Source organism: Penicillium lagena, assembly GCF_028827675.1.
Source record: "Penicillium lagena strain IBT 129212 chromosome Unknown utg000002l_segment0_segment0, whole genome shotgun sequence".
Lineage (NCBI taxonomy): Eukaryota > Fungi > Ascomycota > Eurotiomycetes > Eurotiales > Aspergillaceae > Penicillium > Penicillium lagena.
The window spans coordinates 5,343,489-5,356,534 of NW_026623223.1; the positions used below are offsets into that span (position 1 = coordinate 5,343,489).

At 55.9% G+C, this 13,046-nt stretch overlaps 6 protein-coding genes across 6 annotated transcripts; 2 read left to right on the plus strand and 4 right to left on the minus strand.

Moving 5' to 3' along the window:
- Positions 1–470: 470 nt before the first annotated feature.
- On the plus strand, positions 471–2,472 carry N7510_005006 (transcription factor TFIIIC subunit TFC1; the record flags this gene model as incomplete). Its single annotated transcript, XM_056976932.1, has 6 exons — positions 471–611; positions 663–981; positions 1,027–1,104; positions 1,152–1,260; positions 1,312–2,175; positions 2,244–2,472. 6 exons carry the CDS (start codon positions 471–473, stop codon positions 2,470–2,472), a joined length of 1,740 nt encoding a protein of 579 aa, XP_056836888.1.
- A 419-nt stretch (positions 2,473–2,891) lies between these two features.
- On the minus strand, positions 2,892–4,060 carry N7510_005007 (uncharacterized protein; the record flags this gene model as incomplete). The annotated part of the gene is made up of 2 exons (XM_056976933.1): positions 2,892–3,892; positions 3,949–4,060. 2 exons carry the CDS (start codon positions 4,058–4,060, stop codon positions 2,892–2,894), a joined length of 1,113 nt encoding a protein of 370 aa, XP_056836889.1.
- A 557-nt stretch (positions 4,061–4,617) lies between these two features.
- On the minus strand, positions 4,618–5,162 carry N7510_005008 (uncharacterized protein; the record flags this gene model as incomplete). Its single annotated transcript, XM_056976934.1, has 2 exons — positions 4,618–4,796; positions 4,925–5,162. The coding sequence occupies 2 exons, from the start codon at positions 5,160–5,162 to the stop codon at positions 4,618–4,620; spliced, it is 417 nt and encodes a 138-aa protein (XP_056836890.1).
- Positions 5,163–5,281: 119 nt separating this feature from the next.
- Positions 5,282–6,403, minus strand: N7510_005009 (ribokinase; the record flags this gene model as incomplete). Its single annotated transcript, XM_056976935.1, has 1 exon — positions 5,282–6,403. The coding sequence occupies one exon, from the start codon at positions 6,401–6,403 to the stop codon at positions 5,282–5,284; it is 1,122 nt and encodes a 373-aa protein (XP_056836891.1).
- A 340-nt stretch (positions 6,404–6,743) lies between these two features.
- N7510_005010 (MCM DNA helicase complex subunit MCM5) lies at positions 6,744–9,677 on the minus strand (the record flags this gene model as incomplete). Its single annotated transcript, XM_056976936.1, has 5 exons — positions 6,744–7,236; positions 7,286–8,688; positions 8,740–8,866; positions 8,916–9,419; positions 9,481–9,677. 5 exons carry the CDS (start codon positions 9,675–9,677, stop codon positions 6,744–6,746), a joined length of 2,724 nt encoding a protein of 907 aa, XP_056836892.1.
- On the plus strand, positions 9,526–12,920 carry N7510_005011 (Vacuolar protein sorting-associated protein 54; the record flags this gene model as incomplete). Its single annotated transcript, XM_056976937.1, has 3 exons — positions 9,526–9,745; positions 9,803–12,689; positions 12,740–12,920. The coding sequence occupies 3 exons, from the start codon at positions 9,526–9,528 to the stop codon at positions 12,918–12,920; spliced, it is 3,288 nt and encodes a 1,095-aa protein (XP_056836893.1).
- Between the last annotated feature and the right edge of the window lie 126 nt (positions 12,921–13,046).

The window sequence follows — 13,046 nt, forward strand, 5'->3', positions numbered from 1 at the left end:
CCAATAAGCCACGGAATTGCTTAACATTCAAGATTGGACTGACAGCGGTTGGAGCAGATATGTGAACAGACCAACGTTTAATAATTAATATATAGTCACATTCCGTCAGCCTCATGAAAAAGATTGAATCTGATTCTCAACATTGTGGCCTGAGGCATGGATCAGTCATCCGTTCTGCCTCAGGCCGCCGCTCCTCGCCCGTGGAACTCGCAGTAGATAGACTCGCGCAGTTGAGCTCTTGATCTTCAATGGACTTCAGGTCGCCGTATGCTCGACTGACCACTACAGATCGGGGCTGCACCGCCAGTAATTGAAAGCTGCATTTGGAGCGCGACATTCCTTCCTTCCATCTGGTCTGTTTCTCTGATCCCTTGCCATACGCGCGAGAGAGAGCCAAAAGTACTAGTATTTCAGGGACTCGACACGTTTGATGCAAACGGCCACATTCATCACAGAGAATTCCCGTCATCATGGACCCGCATCGCGAGTCCCAGACGGCCCCCTTCTACGCGGTCCCGGCGCGACGTCTCGTCAGTCTCGAGCATCCAGCCGTGATCCGCAACCTAGACAAAGCCATTGATACCCTGAAGGGAAATGCAGGAATCAGAAAGGTACGTGAATCTCCATATTTTTGAGAAATCAGTGCTGACCCTTCTTTCCAGATCCTCAATCCGACCAAAGCAGATACACCAGCCAGCCTGGTCCTGCGGCCCGAGGATGCCATGGCACGGCCAATCCAGTCGACGAGTTCTGCGTCGAACAACATCTTGCTGAAAGTCACTGTTCCCAAACGGACGGGCCGGAAGCGCAAGAAGGGCTCTGATGAGCCATTTGCAGACGCCGAGCCGAATGGTGCTGCCGACGAAAATGAGCTGCCCAGGCGGCGCAGTGCAAGAGATTTACTTCGCTCTCTTCGCGATAATGTCTCGAGCTACGACGTGCAGCCAGTAGGCCGTATTGAACGAACCCATGTGTTTCGAGGTATGTCTTCGTTGTTCACATCGTGACCAGTTCTGACCATCTCAGGAATGCCGGATTTCGTGTACTCGACAACCGCAAGCTCCTTCACGAACCGGTTTCGAGAGCAGATTCTACCATATGATTGTAAGAATTCTGGTCAGCCAATTGAATTAAAGCTAAACACCTTCCAGTGGACAAACTGAAGCAATTCGACATCGACATGGGCAAAGGAGCCCTTCGGGACGTGGATATCATCCCACCACCCTCCTTCAGCAGCGGAGATGTTCCCTTTCCGTACATGTATGTCTTTCCCTATGTTTCAACACAGTACAGTACTAACTCCCACCACAGTTACCGTCAAAACCCTACCGTCAAAATATCCGTCGGCCAATCCGGCGAGCTGACGACAGTGAACACACAACAACCCGCCAAGATCGCGACCCATCTCGTCTCCTATGACGCGGAAGCGGTCCCAACGACGCCGCACGAGGGCTGTCCTCCCCTGAACACCCTCGACAGCACCTTGCGCAACACAATCGACGCCCTCAGAGAACTCTTCAACCAGCGACCCGCCTGGACCCGGCGCGCGCTACGCAACTTCCTCACAACCGACGAGCAACGCACCACCCTCAGACATGCAATCCCCTATGTGGGCTACATCTTCCGCTCCGGGCCCTGGCGCGACGCCATCATCAAATTCGGTGTCGATCCCCGCTCCTCCCCACAATATAGAGACTACCAAACGTTTATGTTTCGCATCCTGCCGCGCGACTCCGACGGCGCCCGCGATGGCGGCGGCGGTCGACGGCATACCCTCCCACGCACAGAAGCGGGCGTCAACGCCGCGCTCTCAGGCACCCACATCTTCACAGGCGAGCCACCTCTCCCACGCGACGGCCGCATCTGGATGGCCCGCGATATCCAGGATCCGCAGCTCGCCGCAGTGCTCTACCCGCCCACTCCCTCGGACACGTTCTTGCGGTCGACGTGCGAGACAATCGGCGACGGCTGGTTCGGCAACGGCACCATCGCCAAAGTGAAGACCATCATGCGCGCGAAGATCCAGGCTTTGATTGACGGCCAGAAACCCGTCGACGCGGATTTCCGCCGCGTACTTGCCTTCCCGGACCATGCGCGCTCCGAGGCCGATATGGTGCACTTCACGCTCGATTCGGACGTGCCGAGTCGCGAGATGATGCTTGCTACAGAAATTCGGTCTGCGCTGAAGAGCGCGCCTGCGTGGAGGAGTATGGCTATGCCGACTACTGTTTCTCTTGAGAAAGGGCAGGGAAGGCTATCGCAACAGGGCGTGGAACTCGGTCTAGGAAGAAGGATGAGGATGAGGTTGGCGAGGAGGAGATTGTACAGAGTGAGAGTGAGGGTGAGGAGGAAGAGATTGAGCGTGCGGAAATGCTCGAGGCGCAGGTTGCTGCTGCTGTGGCGAATAGGGATGCCATGGACGAAGATGCGGATGGGAGAATGGACGATGATGAGGATAGTGGTGCGGAGTGAGAACATAACTTGATGTATACCCAGAGACATTTTACTAGCTTTTCTTACTGCGTGGTTACGGGAATAGAGTGGCAGTGCAGAATTGTCATCTAATCATTGAGCTCGAATCCTCATAAACCAAGTGCGCGCCATGTATATCATAAACAATACTGAACAGACATCAACAGACACGACAATCTCGCAACGCGAAAGCATTAGAAGCAGCGTGAATAAGGAAATAAGATGTCAAGGAAGGAAAAGTCGTCCAAGGAACCATTTGAAAGAAAGATAAACGCAGGGTATTCGCAAAAGCAGACAGTATGGAAACCAACACCGCAACGAACCATTCACAACGAATTACCCAGATAGATGTAAGAGCCAAATTCAAAACCAAAACTGAAGACGCCAGAGAGCATGCATTTTATTTTACGGCTGGGGGATCAGACAGCAGGATCCTGCTTCTCTTGTGATCCCTGCACAGCCTCACCAGCAGCGCTGGAGCTCTCGCAGACCCCAACAGGGGCCTCGGACACGCCAGCAGTCTTGGAGTCATAAATTTCTGGTTTGGGAGGGACAGCAGCTTCGAGCAAGGAAGCGATCGAGGCAGTGATGGGTTGAGGAAGGGACGCGCCCTGACTCAACGAGGCCGGCGCAGCAGCAGAAGCCAAGGGGAAAGCAGAAGCCTTCTTCAAGTCGGCGACATTCTCTTCCGCGTCGTCGTAGACAACAGCATACGAGAACGCATTGCAGTCCTTGGCGTAGTAGTCTACGGCGTTGAGCTCGCCTAGCGGGGCGCGGTCCTCGTCCATCTTGGAGGAGACAGCGGCCTTATGAGCCGCAGAGACCGAGGCACGGGTGCGAGGGGGTTCCAGTCCTAGCTCGACGGGGGGAACATTCTCCTTCCCGCGGCCGTCGACCACAGCAGCCTTGCCCTCATCGTCGCTGATATCCAGCACACCAGTCGAGTGCTGCATGAGATTGGTCATCTCTTCCTGCTCGGAGTCGACGTGGATATCAAAGAACCAGGAAGCAGGGCCCTTGGGCTGAGATTGAGGCTTAGAAGAAGTCTTGCCCTGTCCCAGGGCCGTGGCAAGCGAGAACGGACGACCGACACCCAGCTTGCTCGAGTCCGGACGCGCCTTGGCGATAGTCGACCGGCGACCGGTGAACGTCCTAGCCTTGGTCGGGGGCGAACGACCGGCTGGTTTGAGGATGGGAGCGGATTTGGGAGTGGCGGGCGTGATTTTCAGGGGAGTGGAGGGACCGGTGACCTTCAGAGCCATCCGCGAGGTCTTGCAGGGCTTGACGGCCGTCTTGAGGCTGTCCTCATCGTCGTCTTCGAAAGCACGCTTGCGTTTGCTGGAGAGGGATTGGGTGGTTGGATCAATGTTCTCGGAGTCGTCGTCGATGAAGATTGGGGTTTTTGTTGTGAGGGCGATGCCTGTGATGATCATGAGGGTTGGATTCAAACAGACCACGGGGAATCAAGCAACATACCATTTTGCCCGTTCTGACGGTTCAGCTTGGACCGCATCAGAGTGCGCATCCTCGGAGTGTCCAGGCTGGCCAAGGGCTGACGGGTGGGAGGCGTCATGGTGAGAGCCGCCATGGTAATGAAGAAAGGAAGGAATGGTTTGTTTTGAACTAGTGGAGTGGGGGAGATCGAGGCTACGGACGAACAGGAGGAATGGAGCAATGATTGGCCGGGCGGGATTTAGGGGCCCAAGAGGAAAGAAAGTAAAGAGAGGATGGGTGGACGAGTCCACTACGGGGAGCACCGGGTAGCAAAAGAGAGAAAGATGGCTGATGGGTTGATGATGGTGATGGAGTATAGATATAGGACGGAGACAGTAGTGAGCAGTCCACTCGAGGCAAGGAGCAGAGAACGAGGACGAGCAGCGCACTATATGAAGGCCGCAGCGGAGTCGGCGCGTCGTGATCGCGTTGGCACGCAAGGCGCCTTGTAACGAGATCGATTGGGTCGCCGTCTGGGCGGGTGGCGGGCATGCGATATGGTAAGTATGGTATGGATGAATGTGGTATCTCCGATCCACTCACTCGATCTATGAGCGATGGACGACGCCCCATACCCAACTGCTCTATGATTGCATCTCCCAATTCCAACCGAAACGGCATTTTCTTCTATTCTTCTATCTATTGTCTTCATCAGGTCCGATCGTGAACCCCGAAGATTATTGCTGCAAGACCCATCACATCGCGTATCCCTGCGACGCGTCGAGGCCATTCTCGTGGCGGGTACCGGGTACGCCGCTCTCCCACGGCTCCAGTATGCATCCACCGCGTACCCAATACTTCGCCGCGACACGCCTCGCGCTCCCCACGCCCTTACCGTACGATAGTCATGCCGGCTGGGTCGTCCGATGGCGCCAGATGCACCCCCTCCTCGAATGAAACTCTCATCAGCCAACGCATCGGGGTCCATTGGCCCCCAGCTGTTCTCGCCCGGGCGGACGTCCACTTCGCGAGGTCGCCGCGATGAAACCCTCGGTCATGGAAATGTTCCCGACTGGAGCTGGCGGGGTGGGCTTGTCCGTGCTGTGCAGAGTCAAGCGTGTCAGAAGTCTGACCGAGGAGATATGCAATGGCTGACTGGAGGAGAAGAATGTACCTTCCCACCACCCCCTGGCCTTCCCACTCGCCTGCAAGAATTCGCCGGACTGGAGAACGTGCCTCTTGCCCCCTCGTGGCATAGTTAACTCTCCGGTATTCAATGACGAGTGGATCGACCACAAGAACCTCATTCTCTATGCGGTATATGCTTTCTTGGATGTATCATGATCTAATAATACTCTATTGTACACGACCTGGCTCAAATCTCATCCTCCCACGGAATGCTGTCCATAGCACCCTGACGCTCCACCGCACGCGCTGAAGCACGCGCCGCAAAGCGCATCGCCTCGTCCATGACGTTTTGATACCGCTGCGGCTTCTCAGCCGCAGACAATTCCTGCCCGGCCTTGCCGTCCCTGCGGCGGAGCTCCCGCCAGCGCGCGACCTTGACCGCATAGGCACCAACGAACGTGTCGCCTGCCGCCGTGGTATCCAGGACCCGAGACACGGGCGCGGCAGGGATCTGGTTCGTAAAGCGCTGGGCCCCGTCGCTCGATCCAGGCTCTGCGGCACTGTACCAAGCACCCTTGGAGCCCAGGGTAATGAGCACATAGGTCACGCCCAGCTGGTGGAAATACCGTGCCACCTTCTCCTTGTCCTCTAGACCCTCCGCGTCGGGCAAAATGCGCAGGAGCTGTTCCGGTGGCGGCGTCATCAGCTCAGCCTCCGTTTCATTCAGGATGAGATGGTCGACAGCGCTGTATACATCCTCTGGCAAACCGCCTGGTGGTGCCGGTGCCGGGTTCAACATGACATCCGGTCCGCACTCGATCCCGCGCTTGCCAGCAGCACGGTTTTGGTCTCTGAATGCCTTGACAGCCCGTATTGTGCCAATGACCGTTTCAACGGGGATCTCGCCCTGCATCAGGATCACGTCCGGCACGGGTGCCGCCAGGCCCATGCTTAGTATCTCCGGCGTAGGCTGCATGCCCGTGTAATTTGCACCCGGAGAAAAGAGAATGCGGTTCTCGCCGCCAGCGGACGAGTCGACAATAATAACCGCCACACCCGTGTATGCATTCTTCACCACCTGCACGCGCGACGGGTCAACGCCGGACTTTTGGAGGGTTGGTTTCAGTAGTGCTTCGAAGTGCCCGTCCAATGCGCCCACGGCGCCTAGCATCTCGACCTGCACGTCGCTTGTAGTACTTGTTTGCGCTCTGGACATGCGTCCGCAGGCGACTGCTTGGTTGGCGCCCTTGCCTCCGGCGCTGGTGAAGTAGGATGAAGCGGTGATGGTCTCGCCGGGGTCTGGGAATCGGGGTGTCACGGACACCATGTCGGCATTGAGTGAGCCGATGACTCGGATGAGAGGGGGCATGGCGGAGAGGCTCGAATTGGGAGGGCGCGGATCTTGTTGAGTCGTTGTGCAGTGGCAGAAGTAGGTGGGGTGTTGGGGAGCTGTGTTCCCAGGTTACATCATCATCGCAGCCCTAACGGAAGGGATAAAACAACACCCAGGAGTATGAATCTAGAAGAACGTATTCTAGAAGGGATGACAATTGCATCAATGCATTACATTATTCTCATAAACAATGACAGTCCCTGCCCGTATCGAAACATGCCAAAAACACCGCTCAGAACTCCTGCGCCCGCGAGCCCAGTAGATGCACAAAAAACCATGGCTACCAGTCAGAGACCACATCAGCGCGTTGTAGCAACTAGACACCGTTGCGGTAGACTTGTGACCCGCCAGATCGGATCTGGACCGTCTCCCTCCGTTGGAGAACCATCAGTGCCCGATTGAGCGCTTGTTCGGTGTAACCCCGTCCATCAACAAACTCGCGACGCAGCGTCGCGAGACTCGTGCTCCAGCCAATGGGCAAGCGGCGCTTCAGCTCGTCTTCAATCTTGCTGCACTCTTCCATGAGTTCTTTGCTGCCTGCACCCTCACCTTGCGTGACAGCGTCCATGGTCGACGCAAGGAAGAGACGGATGGCCTCATCCACATGGGCCTCGGTGGCGATCGGTGAGAGCGACAATTTCGCGAGAGACTCGGAAATCCGGACAATGGCTTCCAGCTGACGTACAGTAATTGGGATAGAAGACCGGACGTTGGCTTCCAGTTCGGCACGGTGGACTTGCTTGCGGATCGACACGAAATGGGACGAGAGTTTCTCGGCAGCTTCTGGGGAGAGACGAGGCGCACAACGGCTGGGAAAAGTATTAGTGCTGTCTTCAAATTTCAGTTGGGGTAACTTACCTCCGGCAGTAGCTGATGTATCGCTTCATCTTGTCGACTGGAATTTCGGCCTCCACCTGCTCCTCCAAACCTCGACCACCCATGTGTACGCCCATAACGTGACGGGCGATTTTCTCATCGCGGCCGCGCTCGTGGTCATCGCGGACAATAAAGATCATATCGAAACGGGACAGGATGGTTGTCTGGAAATCGATGTTCTCGCCGGGGGTTTTCAGGTCATCGTATCGGCCAAAGATCGGATTGGCTGCGGCCAGGACAGACGTCCGGGAGTTGAGGATCGTTGTGATTCCGGCCTTGGCGATCGAGATGGTCTGCTGTTCCATTGCTTCGTGAATGGCCACCCGGTCCTCATCTCTCATTTTGTCGAACTCATCGATACAGACCACACCGCCATCCGCAAGGACCATCGCACCGCCTTCCAGGTAGAACTCGCGCGTAGTCTGATCTCGCTGCACGGAAGCCGTCAAACCGGCAGCCGAGGAGCCCTTGCCGGAGGTGTAGATGGCAATCGGTGCTGCTTTTTCCACGAACTTCAACAGCTGGGACTTTGCCGTACCGGGGTCACCCAGCATGAGCACGTTGATATCACCACGAAGCTTCATTCCATCTGGAAGGATTTTCTTCGAACCGCCCATCAGCAGACAGACAATCGCCTTTTTAATGTCCGGGTTGCCGTAGATGGACGGGGCAATGCTTCTAGCAAGAGCATCGTACAAGTCGGGCCGGCGGCTGAGCTCGAGAAACTCTTGCTCCTCTTCCTCGGAGAAGATGGAATTTCCTTTGGCTGTTTGGTCCATATCGGTTTTAAGTCCCACTGCTCGCAGATACGGGTTCCGGATGGCCACAGCGGCCTCCTTCTTGCCACCCTTGGCCTGGTAGATGGAGAAAATGCCCATCACGGTACAGCGGGAGCCCGGAACGACTCGGTTTGCCAAGTACCGATCTGCCGAAATGAGGACGTGTCTTGGAAGCTCACCCACTGGGACCTGATCGGGAGCCTCTTGCAGCTTGAGGACTTGCTGGTCCACGAACTGGCATTTTTCATGGTGAACCACGTAAGGATCCAGGGGACATTGCTGATTGGGTTCCTCGCCGGGTTCTTTGGGGCGGGCGCAGCGTCGGGGCAAAGACAACCCAGAAAAGCCTCCATCGACGTGAATAGTCTCGCTGTGGTCGCAACTCTTGCATCGGATGTGGACGGTGGTTGCCTTGGACGAGATGGTGGACGCACCAATCACGATCCCGGGAATTCGGACCAGATGAGAGATATTGGTAGCGTTGAGATCGCGGATCGAGATGTGTGACGCGGAAGAGTGAAGAAGCAATTGGTGGGAGGGAAGGGTGATATCCCGCTGCCCCGGATAAACAATCCGCTGGGTGCACTGCTGCAGCGCCGATTCAAACTATAGGATGTGAGAAAAAATGTCACGAATACTCAGCGGGCTTGTGCTCACCAGAGGGATGATATCGGCCGGTTCAGTGGTGAGCTTGTGGGCCAGCTCCTCGTTATAGGAGATGAGGTGGGCAATGTCGATGTCGCAGTAGTACTGTTTCACGAGGGCATTCTGCCGTAATTGGTCACTGGGAACCCATTAGAGCCTGGCGTGCATCTCTCAATATTGTCACGTACCGATAGATGAATGCATTGTCGAGCTGGAATTCCAGCACGAAATCACGCAACCGACCCTCGGTGAGCGTGCGGGACTCGTCTGCGCCGGTGGTGCTGGGCGCCAGAACGCTCAGCGTGTATGGAGTGCGTCTATCCATGACGAAGACGGCAATGCCAGGAAGTTGGGGGGAGAAGGTGGTGGTGGTGGTGGTGTTGTGGGGGAAGAAAAGATTGGTTGGACGGGTTTTTAGAAGGGGGGACGCGTCGCGGCTGAGATCGCGAGCGCGTTCCGCGTTAATTGATTTCAACGGAGCCAGCTCTGGATTAGTCATCCCAATCTCCTTCGGGTTAGCGTTTCCCTCCCATTGCTGCACGGGCTCCGACAAAGCCACCTGGATCCTGCCCCAGCCTTTCCCTCGCACTCCGGACAGCCCTTGTGTTGCGCCTGGACAATTTTGGACCGAAGTCGCGGGTGCCCGGATACTACGTGCCGAGTACTGGCAACTCGACTCGGGCGTATTGAAGCTCCAGGGGTATCGTGGTCCAGCTGTCATGATCAGATAACAGCTGCGCTCCTCCCGCCCACCCTCCTCCTAGTTGGCCGTCGGTTTCGGCTCGCTGGCGTATAGAGATGTCGCCAACCAGCCCGCGGAAGTCAATTGACAGCCTGGCGTCTGGGGCGTCAACACCATCGGTGTCCCACGGTTCGACCTCCCAGCTCGAGTCTCCGCGCATCCCGCCGCAACGATACCCCCTGAGGCGGGGATCAACCGCCAGCTCCATTGTGAGCATTGGAGGCATTCTAGACTCTTCCCACAATAATGGCTCAATCGCAGAGTCCGAGCAGAATGGTATGTTCTCCCGCGATGTGATCAACCCCACCCGCTAACACGTGTACGGCGACGTAGCCATTTCGACCCTCCTCCAACCTCCGATCGTCCGCACCGGTCTGATGCCTCATAATTCCGTGCCATCAATGGGATATAAGCCACCGTCTTCTCGCGACATCCCCCCAGTTACCCTGACCAACATCCCCCATGTGGACTCGAAAGTCTTCCAACCCTATCTCTCGCAGGTGGGCTCGCTGTACGATGTTTTCCAACAAGCAAAGGAAGGCTCCGCGGAGGAAACCACTCTAGCGCGGGGAGCTAAATCCCCGTCGAAATCGGACGATGTTGGCTCGTTAATGCCTTGGTCGCCGGAGCGAAGGTCTTCATTAATGTCGATTTCCTCACGTCCGAGCTCACCATATGACCGAGGGGGGCGACGCACGTCAAGCGGTAGCGGCCGCGGCCGCGGCCCTGCAGTGACCCCTCTATCAACAATCCCTTCCCTCTACTTCGAGGAGGATTTCCGTCTGGAGAACCCTCGCACGTTTGACGTTGTCTCCGAGAAGTCAGACGTGGTGCGACCACCAAGGCCCCCGACCAAAGATGAGAAGCATGCAAACGGATCTGTTGTGGAGCCCGCCCAAACTGGCAGGAAAGCGCTAGCGACCAATGCCATTCTGCAGGAGAAGCTCTCATGGTATATGGATACCGTGGAGATCCACCTCATTTCCTCAATCTCGACGGCATCAAAATCTTTCTTTACTGCGCTGGGCTCACTCCGAGAATTGCATGCGGAAGCGGCCGATTCGGTGAAACGTATACAAGTCCTAAGAAAGGACTTGCAGAAAATCGACAAGGAAATGGCACTGGGCGGACTCAAGATCGTCAACCTTCGGCGGCGACGAGAGAATGTGCGAATGCTGGCGGCTGCCGTGGCCCAGCTGCGAGATGTAGTGGAATCAGTCTCCCGCTGCGAAGACCTAGTTGAGCAAGGAGAGATTGAACAAGCTGCTGACGGCCTCGAGGAGGTCGAGAAGTTAATGTCTGGCGAAAAGGTGTCCGATCGGCTCGCTGAAGGAGACGTCGAGGACAGTGACATTCCACGGCGGCGTATTGATCTCCGAGGAATCACGGCTTTGGAGGGAGCATCTGACGACCTTGACACACTACGGCAGCGCATTGGCATAGGGTATGAAACCCGGTTCTTGGATGATCTTCTGGGCGATTTGCGCCAACACGTCCAGCATGTGGCGTCCGACGTGACCTTGCAACGCTGGGGGGCTTCATTCCAACGGCAACGAGGCTTGCACCGCGCTGCAGCTTCAATTTCTCCTGCCTACATGAATTTCGATAAGGAGCTGCGGTCCCGATTGCATACACACCTGAACGGGCTTGCGCGTGCGCGTTACACAACGCCGGCGGCTACCTCGTTCAAAACTACTGTGCTGCGCGAGATGAAATCACTTATTCGCAAACACCTGCCCAGCTCTAGCGACGATGATGCCGAGTCCATGAGATCGATGGTGTCAGTATCTACACAAGGTGGTAGCCGACAACAAAGCCAACAGGAAAAGTCAAGCATTCTTGCACGTAACCTCCGCGCCCTGGATGCCGATGATGCTTATGCGATGCTGGTCGGTGTCTATACGGGTATCAGCGAGGCCCTCAGGCGACTCAGCGTTCAAGTCAAGATCCTTCTTGATATTGCCAGCGGTCTTGGAGAACCGACCACCCCTAATATCAAGTCGCCACCTCGAAGTCCTAACCCTCAAAGCATTGATCAAAACGTGAAGTTTCCTGAGCCTGGGTCAGCGGCGTCGGCTATGGCCCAAGATGAGATCTTGCAGGTTTTGGACATGTCAAGTCTTCTTGGCCAAGCGGTAGACATTGCCCAATCCCAAATCACAAAGGTGTTGAAAGTTCGGTCAGAACAAACTGCCCAACTTTCGAAGGAGGAATTCCTGAGATACTTCACGCTCAATCGCCTCTTCGCAGACGAATGCGAGGCAATCTCCGGGCGAAGCGGTACGGCGCTGAAGACCATTGTGGGCAACCAGATCAAGGATTTCATCGGTCGATTTGGAGAAGGCCAACGACATCGTATTGTCAAAGTCATGGATGCAGACCGGTGGGACGCGCGAGATTTTGGAGACCCCGAATCCACCATCTTGACCCGGATCCTGGATGCAAGCACCAAAGATATCGACGCGTGGACCGGGATTTCCAAGATCTGGCTTCCCGGCGGCGAGAACGGATCAGCACCTACTGCTGAAGCAGATGCTACAACGAACGGGTCCGGCAAGGAGAAGATTCGCAGTGCTGTGGTCGACGAGCAGAAGTACATACTGCCTGACTCGGCTATGGCGATCATGCGCAGCATCGAAGAGTTCGAGTATCTCATGGCGAACATCCCGAACATGATCCAGGAGATCGCCCCGCAGCTACTGGAGATTCTCAAGCTTTTCAACTCGCGGTCTTCCCAGCTAATTCTCGGTGCCGGCGCCACGCGCAGCGCTGGTCTTAAGAATATCACAACGAAGCATCTCGCCTTGTCTTCGCAGGCGCTGAGCTTTGTCATTGCCCTCGTGCCATATGTGCGCGAGTTCGTCCGTCGTCACGGGCAGGCAAACCACATGATGGCCGAATTTGACAAAGTCAAGCGACTGTGTCAGGACCACCAGACCGGCATCCACGAGAAGTTGGTGGATATCATGAGCTCACGCTCTACAGTCCACGTCACCGCCATGAAGAAGATCGACTGGGATTCCAGCAGCACGTCCACTGCCGTTCACCCTTACATGGAGACTCTGGCCAAGGAGACGGGCACGTTGCACCGTGTATTGAGTAAACATCTTCCCGACATGACCGTCGAGATGATCATGGGACCGGTCTTCAATAGCTATCGGGAGCAGTGGACCCAAGCTTTCCAGGAGGCGAGCGTCGAGACAGAAGCCGGCAAAAAGAGGTTAGTATTACCGGATCATTTTCTATTCATGATGCTAATATTTTGTCCAGGATGCAAACCGATATTGAGCACTTCCGAAGCAAACTGGGCAAAATCAGCGGCGCTGGCGATCTGGGCAACCAGCTGCTCGAGCTCGTCAATGCAAAGACAATTGCTTCCAGCGAGTCTGAGAAGTCCGAGACGCCCAGCGAGAAACCAGAAGAGGGCTCCAAATCACCGGAGTCTTCATAATGTGTTCCTCTGATATCTCCTCTGAACCCTGGGGGCCCCTTCACGAATACCAGCCAACTCACCTACCGCTTTTTACATAATTCCTTTCCCCTCAGCCTTGCTGCCTATATCCCCTTGCACCTTGGA